We start from the raw sequence: 16,850 nt of genomic DNA, 5'->3' as shown, positions 1-16,850 counted from the left end.
AGTTGGATTTAGGAAATCAGTCCAAATGGTAGATTCAAAGATGGCTGTTCATTTAGAACGTTTAGTATCCATTCACATTTGCCCCTTGATAGTGCCTTGGCCATGGTGCCCTGTGGGCGGTACTGTGGCCCTGCTCCCTCTCCTTGTTCTGTCTTTGAGGGCATGCTTGGAATAAAAAACAAAAATGCATAGCACCTCTCCAAAGAAGAAATGCAAATGATCAAAAAGCACGAAAAAAACCTTCCACCTTCTCTGGGAATCTGGGAAACTGCAAATTAAATGTAACGACATAACAACCTCACAACATTTATCATTATTATTATTATTATTATTATTATTATTATCATGATTACATCCCCACTGTCATCCAAAGTGAAAAGAAATGGACCCCCACTTACAATTGATAGGAGTATACGCTGTGGAAACTAACTTCTGAGAGTTCGAATCGGAAATATGAACCAAAAGGCTTAAGAAATGGATGGAGGTTTTGACATAGTAAAACCACTTCCGGGACTTTATCTTAAGAGGTCATCATTGATGCACACAAATTTCTACTGACTCGGACACTTAAAGAGGTAGCATGTGTAATACCGATGCACAGGAAACAGCCTGAATGTCCATCAGAAAGAACTGGTGACAGAACAGATGTGTAGAGTTAGTTACGTGATAGGGAAAGGGGGTTGGCAAACCTCTTCTGTAAAGGGCCAGACAGTAAATATTTTAAACTTTGGGTTCATATAGTGTCTGTTGCAACTACTCAACTCTACTATGGTATGAAGGCAGCCATGGACAATAGTGAATAAATGTATGTGTCTGTGTTCCGATAAAACTTTATTTATAAAAACAAGTAGTGGGCCAGATTTGGTCCATGGGCCATAGCTTGCCGACACCTAAAAAAAATTTTTAATTATTTAATGCCATGGAAAGAATAACATAATATTGTTTGGTTTGGAGGGGGGACCTTCAAAATCGTATATGTCACTTCCAAAGGAAAATGCTGATATGCTGGACAGAAAAAGGCAAGAAATACAATACTAAAGCACAAATAGGGTTATCTCTGAATAATGGTAAAATTGTGGGCAATTAAAAAAAATCTTTTTGGGGGCACCTGTGTGGCTCAGTCCGTTGAGCGTCCGACTTCGGCTCAGGTCATGATCTCACAGTTTGTGGGTTCAAGCCCCGTGTCGGGCTCTGTGCTAACAGCTCGGAGCCTGGAGCCTGCTTCAAATTCTGGGTCTCCCTCTCTCACTGCCCCTCCCCAACTCATGCTCTGTCTCTCTCTCTCTCTGTCAAAAATAAATAAACATTAAAAAATTTTTAATAAAAAGTAAAAAAGTATTTTTGATTAACTGTGTTTTCTAAATTTCTATAAAGAACAATACATTGCTCATTTTTTTTAAAAAAAGCACTACTAAATTCCTACCACTAGGAATTAATCATGAAGAAGTCATCAAAAGTTAGCAGAGGTGACTGTGTATAGTGTTATTCTTGCTCATATTACTCGTACTATAAAAATATTAGAAACAATTGTATGTCAAATTATGATTTTTAAAAACCATGTAAATTACACATTACTTGATGGGATGTTGTGATGTTATGAATGCAAAGCATTTATAGAAACCAAGTCACACATGGAAAAACACCCATCTGGACCCACACGGTGCGTGAATGTGTACTTATCAGCAAAGACAGGAAGAGAATGAAGACAAACATAATATATCTTGGGGGTCAGGTGATAGGGTGTTTTTTAAACTTATAGTTTTGCCAACTTTTTGAGCTGTATTTTAAAACCTGTCCTACCTCAGTCTTCTCCACCCCCCCCCCAACCACAATTGTCCAGAGGGTTTAAAAAGAATCATTAGGGCAGCCCCCACTCCGTGTTTTCTGGAACCTCAGCCAGAGCCCCCAGGTGACCCCCTTTCCGGTCCCAGAGGTCAGCACTCCTGAGAGCACCCAGGACCAGAGAGCTACGGCTCACCGTGACAAGTCCTGTGTTTGTGACCTCTTTACAAAACCAGCTTTCCTTCCTTGTTGCTCAGAGTGGCTCCTGTCTCCTACAGTTGGATTTTAATCTGGGCATCGAATACCTTCAGCAATGCCCAGCTTATTTTAAATTTCTTGGAAGAGCTGGTGAGCCCTAGTTCTTAAGACTTTCAGGGGGAGGGGGGGCTCAGAGATTTCCTGGCAGGACTTGACCCCTAACTCCCAGGGGCAACTGGAGTCTCAATTTCTGAAAACCTCCATCCAGAGAATGCAAACTTCTCTCTCTGGGAGTTGGTAAGGGGCTGGACAAGGTGATGCCCTCTCTAATGCCCCCCTCTCCAGGGTTCGGTAAACCCAAGGAAATGCAAGCATCCAGGTTGTGGGTGTGAGAAATCCTGGTGGGGTGTGTGCCCAGAGGGACATTCTGGGGACGCTTCCCCAGAAATCACACCTGGTTCCACCTACCTGGTGCTACAGGACTTATTTTCAAATCGTCAAGTCCAAAAAGCGATCTGAAGGAGAAGGGGGCCTCAGCCGCGGGTGGGTCATTTTCCCCCATGGTGACTATTTCAGGACCTCTGAGACTTGGCTCCACATCGACCTCCACCTCCTTCACCGGGAAGAACAAAAAGCATTTGTTTCCCTGTTTATAGTTTTAGCATCAACGCATCTTTGACAAGTTAAATCTCTGAAATCTAACAATCCACATAAAGCACATTCAATACCGATTAATCAAACCGTTTGTCCAGTGAGAACTCATTTTTTTCCAAGCCACAGCAGGTAACAGAGAAACTTCCAGAGTTAGTAAAAAACTATGAACTTACTTCCGCTAAAATAATGACTTTCCCCTTGTGTAGTCTACCAATCTTAAAACCAATTCACTAGCCATCTTTAGAGATATGCCTTTTCACGATTTAGAAATTACTGCACCATTATTTTTCAGAAGATAAATCACTTTCAAAGCACTTTCCTTCTCTTGTCTGCATTCTTTGTCCCATGTAAACTCATCCCTTTGCCAGGACCTGTGGGACACCTATCGTAAACATGACAAGTTTTTTATACTCACATAATGTCCGTGCCCAAAAATGTAGATGGCACCAGGGAGGGGATGCTCACCCACCGTGTTTGTAGTTTCCTGTAAACACAGCCCTTCCCGGGCTCACGCGGACATGACCTAGTTAAGGATGAAAATATCCATGCCTTCTGGATGCCCCGTCTCCCACACAGCAAAGGGAGGAGTGGCTGGGGACCGCTGGCTTGCACCAGAGCCACACTGGGGCTCTGTTTCCTCCAAGAGAATTGCACCTATCACAAAGCCAGAGAGGTCAAAAGCCTCTGGAAGTCATTCCTGCAACTCTAAGAGGGGCGGAGTGAGCAAGAAAATGGCGGAATGTTCCCAAGGAAATCCCAACTCACCCTCCCAGGCATCAGTCAGGCATGAGTTCTCTGGGAACCTGCTTCCTCAAAAGAGGTTCCTACGGGCATATAAGCATAGACACTTACATCTTTCTGTTCGGTTGGTGGCAATGTTTGAGATTTGAAAAGAAGCTACGAAGCCATTGAACGCACACTTTGTCTTTGTGGTCTTAGGAAAATCTAAGCAGGAGTTATGTGCTAAAAGGATTGGTTTCATTTCCATCTCAAGAGTGGCTTTGAAGGGTACCTTAGAAAACTAATAAATTCACATGCAGCATTTTTGCTTTTGATTCTTGCTGTTACTTGCTTCATACTACCAGCATGTGGCAAATTACACAGCTTAACTTTATGACCAGAATAAGAACAAATGGTAAAATGGTTTCTGAAACCTTGAACCTGGGCACAGAAGTCCCTTCCCAGACAGGCCATCGGCGGTCGGTTTCAGAACACTGAAAAATGTTGAGAAATCCCCTTTCAGAAGAGACTCACTTCCCCAGCCCCCCCACCCACTTTACTCACCATTTCTGGAGCCGCCATCATCCAAAGCAGAAATATTTTCCTTTTTCATTATAAAAGCAAGCCTGATGGTAAGCAGGCTGCCAACAGGGTAGTCCAATCGGGAAATACTTCCTTCCACCAAGTCACCCAGCCTTGTCGACTCAATCGTCACAGCGAATGGCATTATCGCGGGCATCTGTGTAACCCAATATGGCTGTGGCTATCAAATAGCCATTGGTGGTATGACTGCAGAGACCAGGGAGGGGAAAAATGTGACTTGCCTTTAATTAGTAAGTAAGGTAAGCAAACCTTTTCAGAAACTTCACATAAGAGAGTCTTCTGAACACAGACACTCCTTTTATAAAATAACAGATAGGTCCTGCCCCGTGCTAAGCAAGTGCGCCAAGAGGGGCAGGCAAAACGCTTTGGTGGGGGTTTCTATTCCTCCCCGTGACTGAGTCTGAGTTTAGACTCACAGCCGCTCCACAGACAAAAGAGAGGGAACCTGAGGGTGTTCTCACACAGTCAGCACTCTATAGAGACACTTGGCACTCTCTTCTGTGGGGGCCTCTAAGTCCCAAGGGGTTTCTGAACACAATGCAGCTTTAAGATGTTTTATCAGGAGAGAACATAGCCCTGCCGCCGTGGGCAGAGGACTGAGCCCCATTGGAAGTCTAGTGGAGTGGAGCTGGGTGTGAATCGAGCATTCATTTATTCACCTAATATTTATGGGCCATCTGCCATGAGCCTGGCATCTAAACTCAGAGCAGATGGCAGAGGGGACAAAGCACTCACCTGTGGTCTCAGGTGATGACAAATGCTAGAACAAGATGAGGCTGGGAGAGGCTTAGGGAGGGATCAGGCAGGGTGGTGGAGGAAGGCTTCTAGGAAGAAGTGGTATTTTAGTCAAGACCTCCATGGTGGGACAAAGTCAGTCTTGTGAGCTAAGATGGTTCCAAGCATGGGACCGTCAACTCCAAAGGCCAGGAGAGATGAGCTGGGGATGTTTGAAGAACCCCAAGAAAACTATGTGCTTGGAGATTGGCAGATCGTGGAAGGCCTGGGACACTGGAAGGACTCGGGTTTGGTTTCTTTGAGATGGAAAACCACCAAAGAGCTGAGCAGGGCAAAGTCGGGTTCTACGCATGTCCAAGAGGTATAGAGTCAGAGGTGGATTCACAGAAAGCCGGGAGGATGCTACTGAAAACCTGGGTCACCATGGCAGTGACTTGGACCAGGATGCTGATGGTGCAAAGGCTGGATTTGGGATTGGTTTTAAAGGTATCGGTGGCAGGATTTGCCACTGGCAATGAAGCCAAAGAAATATATTCAGCCAATTGTGGTTTCATTCAGTCTCGTTTTCCTGCCCACACCTCTCAATGTTTTTTGATTTAAGACCAGGAATCCTTCAAGCTCACCCATACGTCCTTCACATCTTTGTAACTACTATCTCTAGCTCTTAAACCAACATTTGCCCTCAAAGACAGGGACGGAAGACTTAGAACTTAATTCTTTCTTTCTTTTCACCTGGGTTGCTGTAGATGGTGCCCCCATGGAACAAAGCTCTTGGAGGACAGAGTCTAGAATGTACTCTCGTGATGCCCGGCGCAACGATGAGTGTGTGATGGGGCTCCACAAACACAGATGAGCTGATCACAAACTAGGTTGTGGAATAATACTGAGTAGACACGTGGAAAACCAAAAGCAATCATGAGCAATCATTCATATATTAACATGTTGACATCTTGGCATGTGTTTCAGATGAAGTCTGTTTGCCGAGGTATAACAGGGAGATGACCCATGATGGTGGCTGAACTTCTATGACCACATAGCAGCCTCTCAGAAAGTTCACCTGTAAATCAATCCCATCAAATTCAAAATCAAATTTAGAGGAAATAGAAATCAGCATCTCCAGGGCTGGCATCTGACATTCACCGAGGCCGTGTTTTGCTGGGTTTGGTGTGGAGGTATGAGAAGGGACACCCTACCCTGAGGGTCCTCTATGAGCTGTGAAGCTTTTGTAACCATCTGCACCCAGCTTGAGGTCCCGGCATGGTCTCAGTCTCCACCCTGACGCTGTTAGTGAGAGAAGGGTGGCTTTGAGGGTAAGGCACAGGAAAAATTGTCAATCAAGAAGCTTTTGTCACTTCACTGTTGGTCTTGGAAGGTAAATTTTCAAGGTAAGAAAAAGGGATTGGGCTTGAGAGGGCATTTCTTGGCTTACATAAATAAGATTTTTTCCAGAGAAATTTATATTTTAATATGTTGTAAGCACAGTTGCTCAAAAAGTGGTTTACTATTAAGAAAAGAAAAATATGTTTGAGTAGAGGCTATATTCCAGACCCAAAATCTGCTTTTTTTTTTTTCTTCTGGATACCAAGTTTTGTCTACTTTGAGACTTTTAAATTTAAGATATTAAATTCAGGGGCGCCTGGGTGGCGCAGTCGGTTAAGCGTCCGACTTCAGCCAGGTCACGATCTCGCGGTCCGGGAGTTCGAGCCCCGCGTCGGGCTCTGGGCTGATGGCTCAGAGCCTGGAGCCTGTTTCCGATTCTGTGTCTCCCTCTCTCTCTGCCCCTCCCCCGTTCGTGCTCTGTCTCTCTCTGTCCCAAAAATAAATAAACGTTGAAAAAAAAATTAAAAAGATATTAAATTCATTTAATTATGAAATTGTTTTATCTTTTGGATTCCTCAAAGCAAAAAGATATTTTAAAACATAATTAAAAACTTACAAGTGCAGTATTGAAAACTTTTCCTCCGAAATGGGGGAATGCAGGGAGATGCACAGTATTGATATATACTGTATCTATTCAACATTTGGAGTTCATTCCAGTTCAATAAAAGAAGAAAAAGAAAAGGAAAAGAAAGAGGAAGAAAAAAAAAGAGAATGAGGAGGAGGAGGAGGAGAAAAGGAGGTAAATGAGGAGAAAAAAAGAAGAAAAGAAAAAAGAGAAGTAAAGAAAATTTAAAAGTAAAGAATATGTACTGGTAAGAAAGAAATAAAAATAGCATTATTCATAGACAACTATTTTTGTACATATAATATTTTTAAAATTCGAAAGATTATGAGAATTAATAAGGAAGTCAAGCCAGACATAAAATTATATATAAGTTCAATATAAAATAATGTGAAAGCAATAATATTTTGATTTACCAGCAAGAAAGAGTATGAACATGAAATTTTGAAAAGATAATTTAGGGGCACCTGGGTGGCTCAGTCGGTTGAGCGTCCAACTTTGGCCCAGGTCATGATCTCACAGCTCGTGGGTTCGAGTCCCGCGTCGGGCTCTGTGCTGACGGCTTGGAGCCTGGAGCCTGCTTCAGATTCTGTGTCTCCCTCTCTCCTCCTCCCCCACTCATGCTCTGTCTTTCTCAAAAATAAATAAAAACCATTTAAAAATAAATAAAAAGATAATTTACAGTGGCATCAAAAATGATCCAATACATAAGAATAATCTAATAAATACTGCAAGACCTCTACACAGAAAATTATGCGACAAAATTGAAAGAAATTTTTAAAAACCTGGCCTGCTATGCCAGGAAATTTGACCACTTAGATAACATTTTATCTAAGGAATTTATCTATCAAATTCCTTGAAAAACAACTTAATGAAACCAACACTAGAAGAATACTCCTGTATCCGTTAAATAAATTAAATCCATAATTTAAAACTTTCCAAGGAAATTCTAGGCCGAGATGACTTGGCCAATAAATCTTTTCAAACATTTAAGAAAGAAGTTATCCCCATCTTTAAAAAAAAAAAAAACTCAGAGAATTGGAAAAGAGGAAATATTTCCCAACTCATTTATGAGGCCAGAATAACACTGACACCTCGAGTGACCAAGTGTCCTTGACTGCCTGGGACTGAGGGGGTTCCTTCAGTATTGTGACCAGGAAGTCTCAAGAGCATCAGAATGAGCTGATCACTCTACTGACAGCAACATGGGAGAAGGAAATTATAAGAAAGGAAAACAACAGGCAAAGCTAATTCACAAACACTGATGCAAAAAAATTCTGAACAAAGTATTAACTAATGGAATCCAGCAATATACACAAAGGATAACATATTACGATCAAGGTTATATCTTAGAAACACAAGGTTGACTTAACATTCAGGAGTCAACTGTCGCAAGCTACCTCATTCACTGAATAAAGAAGGAAAACAATATAATCATTTCAATAGAAAAAGCCTTTGATAAAATTCAATACCTGTTAATAAATTTTTAAAAATACCTCAGTGAACAAGGAGTGAAAAATTCATTTAATCTGATATAAGGTACCTATCCTAAAAGCCCCTTTTATTCAACATGGCACTGGAGGCCTTTGTCAGAACGATATATATAGCAAGGAGAGGAAATAAAGTTTACAAATATTGAGATTTTTTAATATATCATAATTTTGAAGTATACCATCATTTGAATATACCATAATTGATTGAATATAGCATAATTTATGTATGCATTCACCAGATGATGGACATTTGGGTTCTTTCTAGTTTGAGTCTACTGTGAATACAGCCATCAATGACATTCACATACAAGTCTTTGTACAGTCACGGATTTTCACTTCTCTTTGGTAGACAGTTAAGAGTAAATTTGTCATATAGCAAATGTATGTTGAACTGTATAAGAAACTGTCAGAATATTTTTCAAAATGGTTGAACAATAAATAAAAGTTCCAATTATCCCACAGCATTGTCAAAATTTAGCATTGTCGATCTTGTCAATTTTTGCTCTTCTGGTGAATGTGTCGTGGTATCACAATGTGGTTTTAATTTATATTTCTCTGATGAATAATCAAGTTAAATATCTTTTCACGTCCTTATTAGCCATTTATGTACCTTCTTTTGTTAAGTGTCCCATTTAGATCTTTTGCCCATTTTTAAGTTGGATTTTTTTGTTTTCTTAGTATTAATTAAAAGAATATGCATATACACAATTATGTTACATTCTATAAATAATTCTGGATACAAGCCCTTTTCAGATATATACGGTGATATTTCTCCCAAGATTACATTTTAATTTTCTTTATAGTGTCTTTCAAAGAGCAGACGTTTTCCATTTTTTTAAAGTTCACTTATTTATTTTGAGAGAGAGAGAGAGAGAGAGCATGAGCAGGGGAGGGGCAGGGAGAGATGGAGAGAGAATTCCAAGCTGCCTCTACTCTGTCAGTGCAGAGCCCGATGCGGGGCTGGAACCCACAAAGTCATGAGATCATGACCTGGGCCAAACCAAGAGTCAGTCGCTCAAACAGCTGAGCCACCCAAGCACCCCAGAAGTCTTCAATTTTGATGAAACCCAACTTACCGATTTTCTTCTTTTACGACTCTTTTATGAAGCTTCGCAAACCCCAGCATAGCAAAGAGTTCTCTCCTAAGTGTTTTTTTAGAATTTTTGTAGTTTTAGCTTCTACATTTAGGTCCATCATACATTTTGAGCTAAGTTGTGTGCATCATGTGAAGTAGGCATTGACATTCATATTTTTCCCGTATCAATAGGCAGCTGTCCAGCCTCATTTGTTCAGAATATTATCCTTTCCTTTATTGAATTACTTTGGTCCTTTTGTTGAAAATTAAATGACCACATACGTGGGTCTTTCTGCAGTCTCCAAAGGCACACTATACTGATCTAATTTTTAAGTTTATATGAAACAACAACGGGCCTAGAGGAATTAAGGCAATCTTGAAGAAAACAAAATCAGAGGAGTTAACACCATAGTAATTAAAACCAGTATAGTGTAAACACAAAAATGAACAAACCAAACAAGAGAAAGGAAGAGAGTAAGAAACAGATTAATATATATTCAGTCACCTGATTTACAAAAAACATCCAGTGATTCACTGGACAATGGATGGTCCCTCAATGAAAACAGGTGTAGGGAAATAAATGAACATTTACCCCTACCTCACACCATACACAGAATGAATTCAAATGGATCAAACAGCTAAATATAAACAGGGAAAATAGTAAACTTCAAGAAAAAAACACAGGGGAATATCTTCATCAATGTTGGGTTAACAATGATGTCTTCAGTAGGATGCAGAAAGTTCTAACTATTAAAAAAAATGCTAAATTACTTTTCATTCAAATTAGGAGATTCTGTTTCACCCAAAGACATTAAGAGATTAGAAAGGCAAACCACAGCCTGGAAGAAGTCGTTACCATTAAGCACATCCAAAAAAAGACTTATTATCTCCAGGGTTTCCACAAATTGGTAAGAAGAACCCAAGAATCCAATTTTTCAAAGGCAGAAGATTTAAGTAGGTCCTTCCCCAAAGAGGTTATTCAAATGGCCAAGAGCCTGTCTCTTGGGGCTCGATGTCATTGCCATTTGGGGAAATGCAAATTAGAACCACAGCGGGACACCACTCCACACCCCCAGATTGGCTACAACTAAGAAGACTGACAGTAGAAGGATGTTGGTGAACCGGCCCCTTAACCCACCGCTAAGAGAGCAAATTGGAACCACCATTTGGTAAAACCTCTTCGTAGTTGCTAATGAAGTACGCATGTATCCTATGACCTAAAAACCCCAATCCTAGATGTGTACCCAGCATGAATAACATAAATCGGGCACTAAAAGGCATATACACAAGAATGTCCACTGCAGCAAAACACCTGACAGCCACCCAAATGATACACCAACAGAGAAGTGGAGAAATAGGTTATGTTTCATTTATCGGATCGAAAAATATACAGCAATGCAGCGAACGAAGTATAGTTACAAGCAATCGCGTGGGTACGTTTCACACGCATAGTTTTGGGGCAAAAGAGATCACACACAAAAGGGTATATGCTCTATGGCTCTATTTATGTAAGACTCAAAAATGGCCAAAGTTAATGTACACGTGAGCACAGCAGTTACCTTCGGGGGGGGGGGAGGGAGGAAATAACTAGGAGCCGGGGGGAGGGGTGCTAGGGGGGAGGGGTGCCTCTGAGGTTCTGGGTGTGTTCCAGAGCAGATGTTCTCAACCTTGATGCTCTTGATATTTTGGGCTGGGTCCCTCTTTGCTGTGGGGTGCGCCCTCTCCGTTCCTGTCCTCGACGTGATAGATGCCAGTAGCAAATGTCCCTGCCTCCAACTGGGACCCTCAGAAGTGCCTACAGACATTGCCAATGGTCCCCGGGGGTGGAGCCCAAATCCCCCAGGCTGAGGAGTCCCGTTTTATTGCTGGTCCTGGAGGGAGCTAGGTATGCGTGCTCACTTGCCAGGTCACTGACTTCTACATAAGATTTGTCAACTTCTCTGCACCCATATTAAACTTCAGAAGACTCTAAAATCAAAAACAGAGTCAGTGAATAATTAAAAGAACCAAAAATGTCAGAGCCCGCAGGGACAGTAGATGGTGTGTTGTTTAATGTCTCGTTTGCAGGCAAGGGGGCTCGGGGTCTCCCCGGGCCCATGGCTGGTGGCCCCAGTGGGGCACTGAGTCAGGGGCTGATCCCGCGCGGGGGCTTGGCTGGACCTCCGGAACGCGAACCCCATGTGGAAACAGGGCCGGTGGACATGGCGCCCCAGCACCCTGCAGAGAGCATTCTGAAAACCAACATCTCATGCAAACAGGATATTAGCTTTTGTCAGAGAGATCAAAACGGGCTTGAGGTTTTTCTTCACACCCTCAGCCTTGCCTGCGTGTGTCTCTCTCTCTGGCTTTATCTATTCATTTCTGTCCACAGGCAGGAAGAGATGGCAGCCGGGGAGACTCAGCTCTACGCCAAGGTCTCCAACAAGCTCAAGGTCCGCGGCCCGTCCTCACTGCTGGAGCCCCTTCTGGGAATGGGCTTCCCGGTACACACCGCGTGAGTACTGTCCTGCTGGCCGCTGGACGTGCGTTCCTGGCCCACTGACGCTTCTGCCCCCACCACAGAACTGCAGGCAGCTCAGAGCACTTACTTCCTGCCCGAGGGGTGCGCTTTGCCGAGCGAGATACGCTCTCAAAATACAGCCCTTCTCTGCTTTTTATAAATGACATACTCTTTGCCCTTTGGTCAAACTGTGCTGGCTGGCTGGTGGAGGGACCCTAAAAGTTGTGAGAGTCGGAAGCCGCGTGTTACGGGGACACCCCCATTTCTCAGGGTTTGGAGGGGCTTGGGCAGCCTCTTTGTGGTTCAGGGACCGAGACGACCCTGGGAGGGCATTTCAGATGCCCTTCGGCTTCCCTCCAGGCCGAAGGGAGCGGTGGAGGGCACCACCAACTAGAAAATATTTCTAAGTGGTGCGGGGGAACCAGTCACCCGTAGGCAAGATCTCTTCAATGTCTGCTGGTGAAAAGAGATGGTTAAGAAACTACCGGAACAGTGTTGATCGATCCTGCTTATCCAAGGAGGAGGTCCCCGTACAGAAAATGTTCATCGTAGGGCCCACCCTGTCAGAGAGAGACAAAGTCCCCAGAAGCCATGAGCTATGGTTGGCACATGGGATACTGATTTTTCAGAGTTACTCACTCCTTGGACTGGGGACCAAGGTTTCCTGAAACGTTATAACAAAGCCCTGAGCAAACTAGCTGCCATCACTTTGAAGTTTCACCCTTTTCTTTTTCTTCTTTGAAAATTTTCTTTTAATGTTTACTTATTTTTGAGAGACAGAGCATGAGTGGGGGAGGGGCAGAGAGAGAGAGAGAGAGAAAGAGAGAGAGAGACAGAATATGAAGCAGGCTCCAGGCCCCGAGCTGCCAGCACGGAGCCCGACGCAGGGCTTGAACCCACAGACTGTAAGATCATGACCTGAGCCGAAATCGGACGCTTAACCAACGGAGCCAGCCAGGCGCCCCAAACTTCACCCTTTTCTTTTCTAATCCAAACCAGAACTTGGTCGCTTTATGTTGATAATAAACCGGGGGCCTTTGAAATGGGCAGCGGAACTGTGTGCCAGGCCCCGTGCCGGACACCTTCCCCCGGGTGCAGCCAGGGATACCGAAGCCAGAGAACACAGGCGGTGGAGGGGTGGGGCCCTATTCTTGGCACCTCTAAAGCCCACCCTTTATGATGTTCTCGAAGCTGGACTCATGCTCAGAATGCCTTGTGATTTAAACCAGTATCATCCTTGTCGGTATTCACCAAAGAGCAGCTCTGAGCAGCGTCACGTGGGTCCGCTGATCAACTCCAGCTGTCTCCAGGCTGGATTCCTGAGTGAGTTACCTTAGCCTCCTTCCATGCTGTCCAAGTTGGTCCCATTCAGTTACCCCAGTGTCTGTACGTCCTGGGTTCTAATGATGAGTAGGACAGGGCTGGGCCTCAGGGACCCTGCAGGCCGGTAGAGGAGGCAAACAGACACAAGCTCATAGACGAGGCAGGTGGCCCTATGTGGGCAGGCTGGGGGTGGGGGGGGGGAGGGGGCTCGGGGAAGGTTTCCCGGAGGTGGGAGCCCCCGAAGGAAAACGAGCAGGGGGGTGTGAGCAGGTCCGCGTTTTCAGAAACCACGGTGAGGCCGCACGGAGGCCTGGTCAGGGCATCCGGCTTCAAAGTCTAAGCAGTCCAGGCCCTCGTGGGGCCCCCAGCCCGGGCCCCATGTGCCACAGTGCTAGCCCTGACTCTCCCGTGCCCCCCACCCCCAAAGAAGGGAAGGCAAGGTCTGAATGCTCCTCCCGGTCTGCTCTCCTGTAGGCTGAAGGCTCTGGCGGCCACTGGAAGGAAGACAGCGGAAGAGGCATCAGACTGGTGAGTGCGGCTGCCTCCACGCGTGTGCAGGGTGTTTGGCTCGAACTGCTCGGGCCTCGAGAGCTCCCCGGGGTGGGCGTGGGAGGGCCCCATACACCCTGGGCAGGCACCCCGCCCACCCAGCACCCTGGGAAAGGAATAAAGAGCCCGCATTTCAAGTGGAAAACGGGCACCTGGGTGGCCCAGTAGATGAAGTGTCCAACTGCGGCTCAGGTCGTGATCTCACGGTTTGTGAGTCCGAAGCCCTTGTCGAGTGCTGCTCTCAGTGTAGATCCCGCTTTGGATCCTCTGGCCCCCTCTCTCTGCCCCCTTCTGCCCACTCCCTCGCTCACGTGTGTATTCTCTCTGTCTCTCTCTCGAAAATACACATTAAAAAAAAGAAAAACAGGGGCGCCTGGGTGGCGCAGTCGGTTAAGCGTCCGACTTCAGCCAGGTCACGATCTCGCGGTCCGTGAGTTCGAGCCCCGCGTCGGGCTCTGGGCTGATGGCTCAGAGCCTGGAGCCTGTTTCCGATGCTGTGTCTCCCTCTCTCTCTGCCCCTCCCCCGTTCATGCTCTGTCTCTCGCTGTCCCAAAAATAAATAAACGTTGAAAAAAAAAAAAAAAGAAAAAGAAAAACAAAGTAGAGAGATTGAACTTTGAACAAGCCTTTCTTCACTTAAAAATCTGAGTTTATCCACATGTGACTGTCAAAGAAGGAAGAAACCCACGCGGTTTGTTGAGTAAATAGGGAAGAGCTATTTCTTCTGCCATAAAATACAGGCCACCACTCTCTCAGGCTCCCTCTGATGGGGAGAGAATTTACTGGTGGCCCCGAATGGCGCCTAAGGCATCGGCACGTTGCACCTCAAGGGGGACGGGTGGTGGGGGCGGGGTGTGGAGCTCAGGGTGCCAGGAGGTTCTGCCACAAACCGGCTACGCGACTGGGCAGGCCGCCCACTGTCGCGGACCTCCTCTTTCTGCTCTGGGATCACAGGTCCTCTTAACCCCCAGTCCCGCCTGAATGTGCCATGATGCCATCATTCTGTCCTGAGGCGGGAAGTCCCCTCACACGCTGCTCTGGAAAACCACAGCGAAAATCAAACACTAAAAACCGGGTCGCGCCCAGCTGCGGTGCCCGCCCCGGAGCAGGATGGCAAATAAGGACAGTGGGCCTCTGAGGGGCCAGTGTGTCCTCAGCGGGGACCTCCTTCTTCCCCCAGAACCTCTAGGCCAAGGACAAAACATGCAACCCGTCTACCAGGCAAAGGGAAACACCCAGAAGCCTCTGGGTGAGGCTACCTCTAAAGTCAGTCGCCAAATTTGAATTTCAGATGAAACCCACGGTTTCAAGGGCCACGGTTCCTTCCCCCTGGTTACAACAGGTCAGCCAGACCACGAGTCCCACCGAGGCCCGGGGAGGCAGTGAGGTCCCCTAGGCTCAACCAGGAGTGGGCCGACCTTACCGAATCAGGGAAGCGCAAATTCAGATGCCGTTAAAAACAGAGGGCAGCTTCAAGCGTCCACGCGCGGTCTCTCACGGTCCCAGTGGCAATCGCAGCCGACCGCCCGTTTCCACGTCCAAGTACATGCCGTGGAAACACACAAAGGGCCTAAAAAAACACGGGCCAAGATCTTGATTACAGCGCCATGACATTTTTCAAAAAGAAACCAATTTAAGTGTCCAGCAGTGGAACGGATGAGTGAAATATCACCCGCGAGTGTGACGGGCACCCACAGCCCTTAGAAAGGTCACTCGGACCCACTTAACCAGATGCCTCCGTGCCAGTGTGGATAAAGCACAAAAACGGGGTCGACAGAGAAAATGTAAACTGCAGAATAATTTAAGCAGCAGCTTGTGATTTACGCAAAACACACACGAGTGTTATCTATGGATTTGTTACTTGGGTTTCTAGGAGGAAAAAGCAAAGTGACAATAGAGGACATGTGTGTGCAGGGGGAAGGGGGTCAGGATAAAGGATCAGAGCGCCCCCTGTTGGTATTTGTTTTTACTCTTAAGGAGACTATATCTGTGCGTAACTAGTGTTTCCTCGAGGCGCGGCACACTGCCCGCTAAACTTACTTTCACATCCCGGGCACGTCTCTGAGTCATTAGAAAGTCGTCAAAACTGTGGATCCTGATGAATACCTGGTAAATACACTCCTCGTCCTTTGTCCCACGTTTCCTAACTGGGACCCGTAACCGTACAATAAAATATGCGTGCAGTTTTATGTATACCGTCTGCTTCCTGCTTTGGAGAAATTTCTGGAAGTAGAAATGTTAATGGAATTGTAGAATTGTCAGATGAAATGGGTATTTTAAGGCTCTTGGTGCGTCCTGGCAATTTGCTCATGTACACACAAATTTGCACAAATTCGCTGCCCCTTTGACACCGCTGGGCGTAACTTTTATCCTTTCAAAGGCATTTTGTTAGTTTGACAAATGAGCAAAATAGCACCTTGGGGGTGTCCCCATTCTTGTTTTTGTTGTTAGTGAGAATGACCTTGAATTTGGGGTTGTAGGTCATGTCTCCTTGTCCTTAAAGTAAGCTTCTGAATGCAAAGAAAATATGTAATAGCCACCTAAATTTCGTCTATTTTTTTTCTATAGTTTTAACTTTTACACTCAATTTGAAGTCTGCTACAATTAAAATGTGAAGGTTTTCTGCAAATTGTTCTCAACACTAAGGGGGTGGCTGGGTCCCAAAGATCGCTTGAACAGGTGCTGAGGTCTCCCGTCACCTTCTCTCATTTTCTCAGTCTCTGGCCTGGGCATCAGACTAACGCGGGTCCGAGACTCGGGTGGCCCCTGAGCTGCTCCGCGGCCTGGGCCCGCTGCGTCCCGCCCGAGAGGGGCTGGGGGTGCAGCGTGGGTGCTGGACGCGCTCGGCACGGCCTGTTCCTCCGAGTTGCTGCCCTCCGTGGGGAAGGGGCCTTTCGTCCTGGCTTCGGGTGACAGCGCTGTTCTCTGTTACAGGCTACGCTGTCATCGCAACGACCCTTCTCTGGACGATCCCATCCCCCAGGAGTATGCCCTGTTCCTCTGCCCCACGGGGTCCCTGTTGGAACAACTTCAAGAGTTCTGGAGAGAGAGCAAGCGTCAGTGCACGAAGAACCGAGCTCATGAGATCTTCCCGCACATAACGCTCTGTGACTTCTTCACGGTGAGTCGGCCCAACACGCCTTTAATGCTCGTTACCAGGCCGCTGAAGCCATTTCCCTGAGATAGCTAAGCGAAGTTGGATACAACTGAGGGCAGCCACGTGATCTACTTCCCACGACTGTAGTATCAGCCGTCCTCTTCGTGTGGGACACCCTT

The 16,850-nt window shown here is 45.7% G+C and overlaps 1 protein-coding gene across 6 annotated transcripts in view; it reads left to right on the top strand.

Annotated features, from left to right (window-relative positions):
• Nucleotides 1–11,480: 11,480 nt before the first annotated feature.
• UBASH3A (ubiquitin associated and SH3 domain containing A) overlaps nt 11,481–16,850 on the top strand; it is a 40,686-nt gene continuing 35,316 nt past the window's right edge. For 2 of the 6 annotated variants that reach the window (XM_045501287.1, XM_045501286.1), the window contains exons 1-3: nt 11,500–11,696; nt 13,500–13,553; nt 16,509–16,695. In XM_045501287.1, the coding sequence (XP_045357243.1) occupies nt 11,584–11,696; nt 13,500–13,553; nt 16,509–16,695 (354 nt within the window). In that variant the 5' untranslated portion in view covers nt 11,500–11,583. Of the gene's footprint in view, nt 11,697–13,499; nt 13,554–16,508; nt 16,696–16,850 lie in introns of all 6 variants that reach the window. The other 4 variants (XM_045501291.1, XM_045501290.1, XM_045501288.1 and 1 more) reach the window with 3 other exon arrangements.

Source organism: Leopardus geoffroyi, chromosome C2 (genome assembly GCF_018350155.1).
Source record: "Leopardus geoffroyi isolate Oge1 chromosome C2, O.geoffroyi_Oge1_pat1.0, whole genome shotgun sequence".
NCBI classification, from domain to species: Eukaryota; Metazoa; Chordata; class Mammalia; order Carnivora; family Felidae; genus Leopardus; species Leopardus geoffroyi.
The sequence above is the reverse complement of the archived record's forward strand: the minus strand, read 5'-3'. Positions and strand labels throughout refer to the sequence as shown.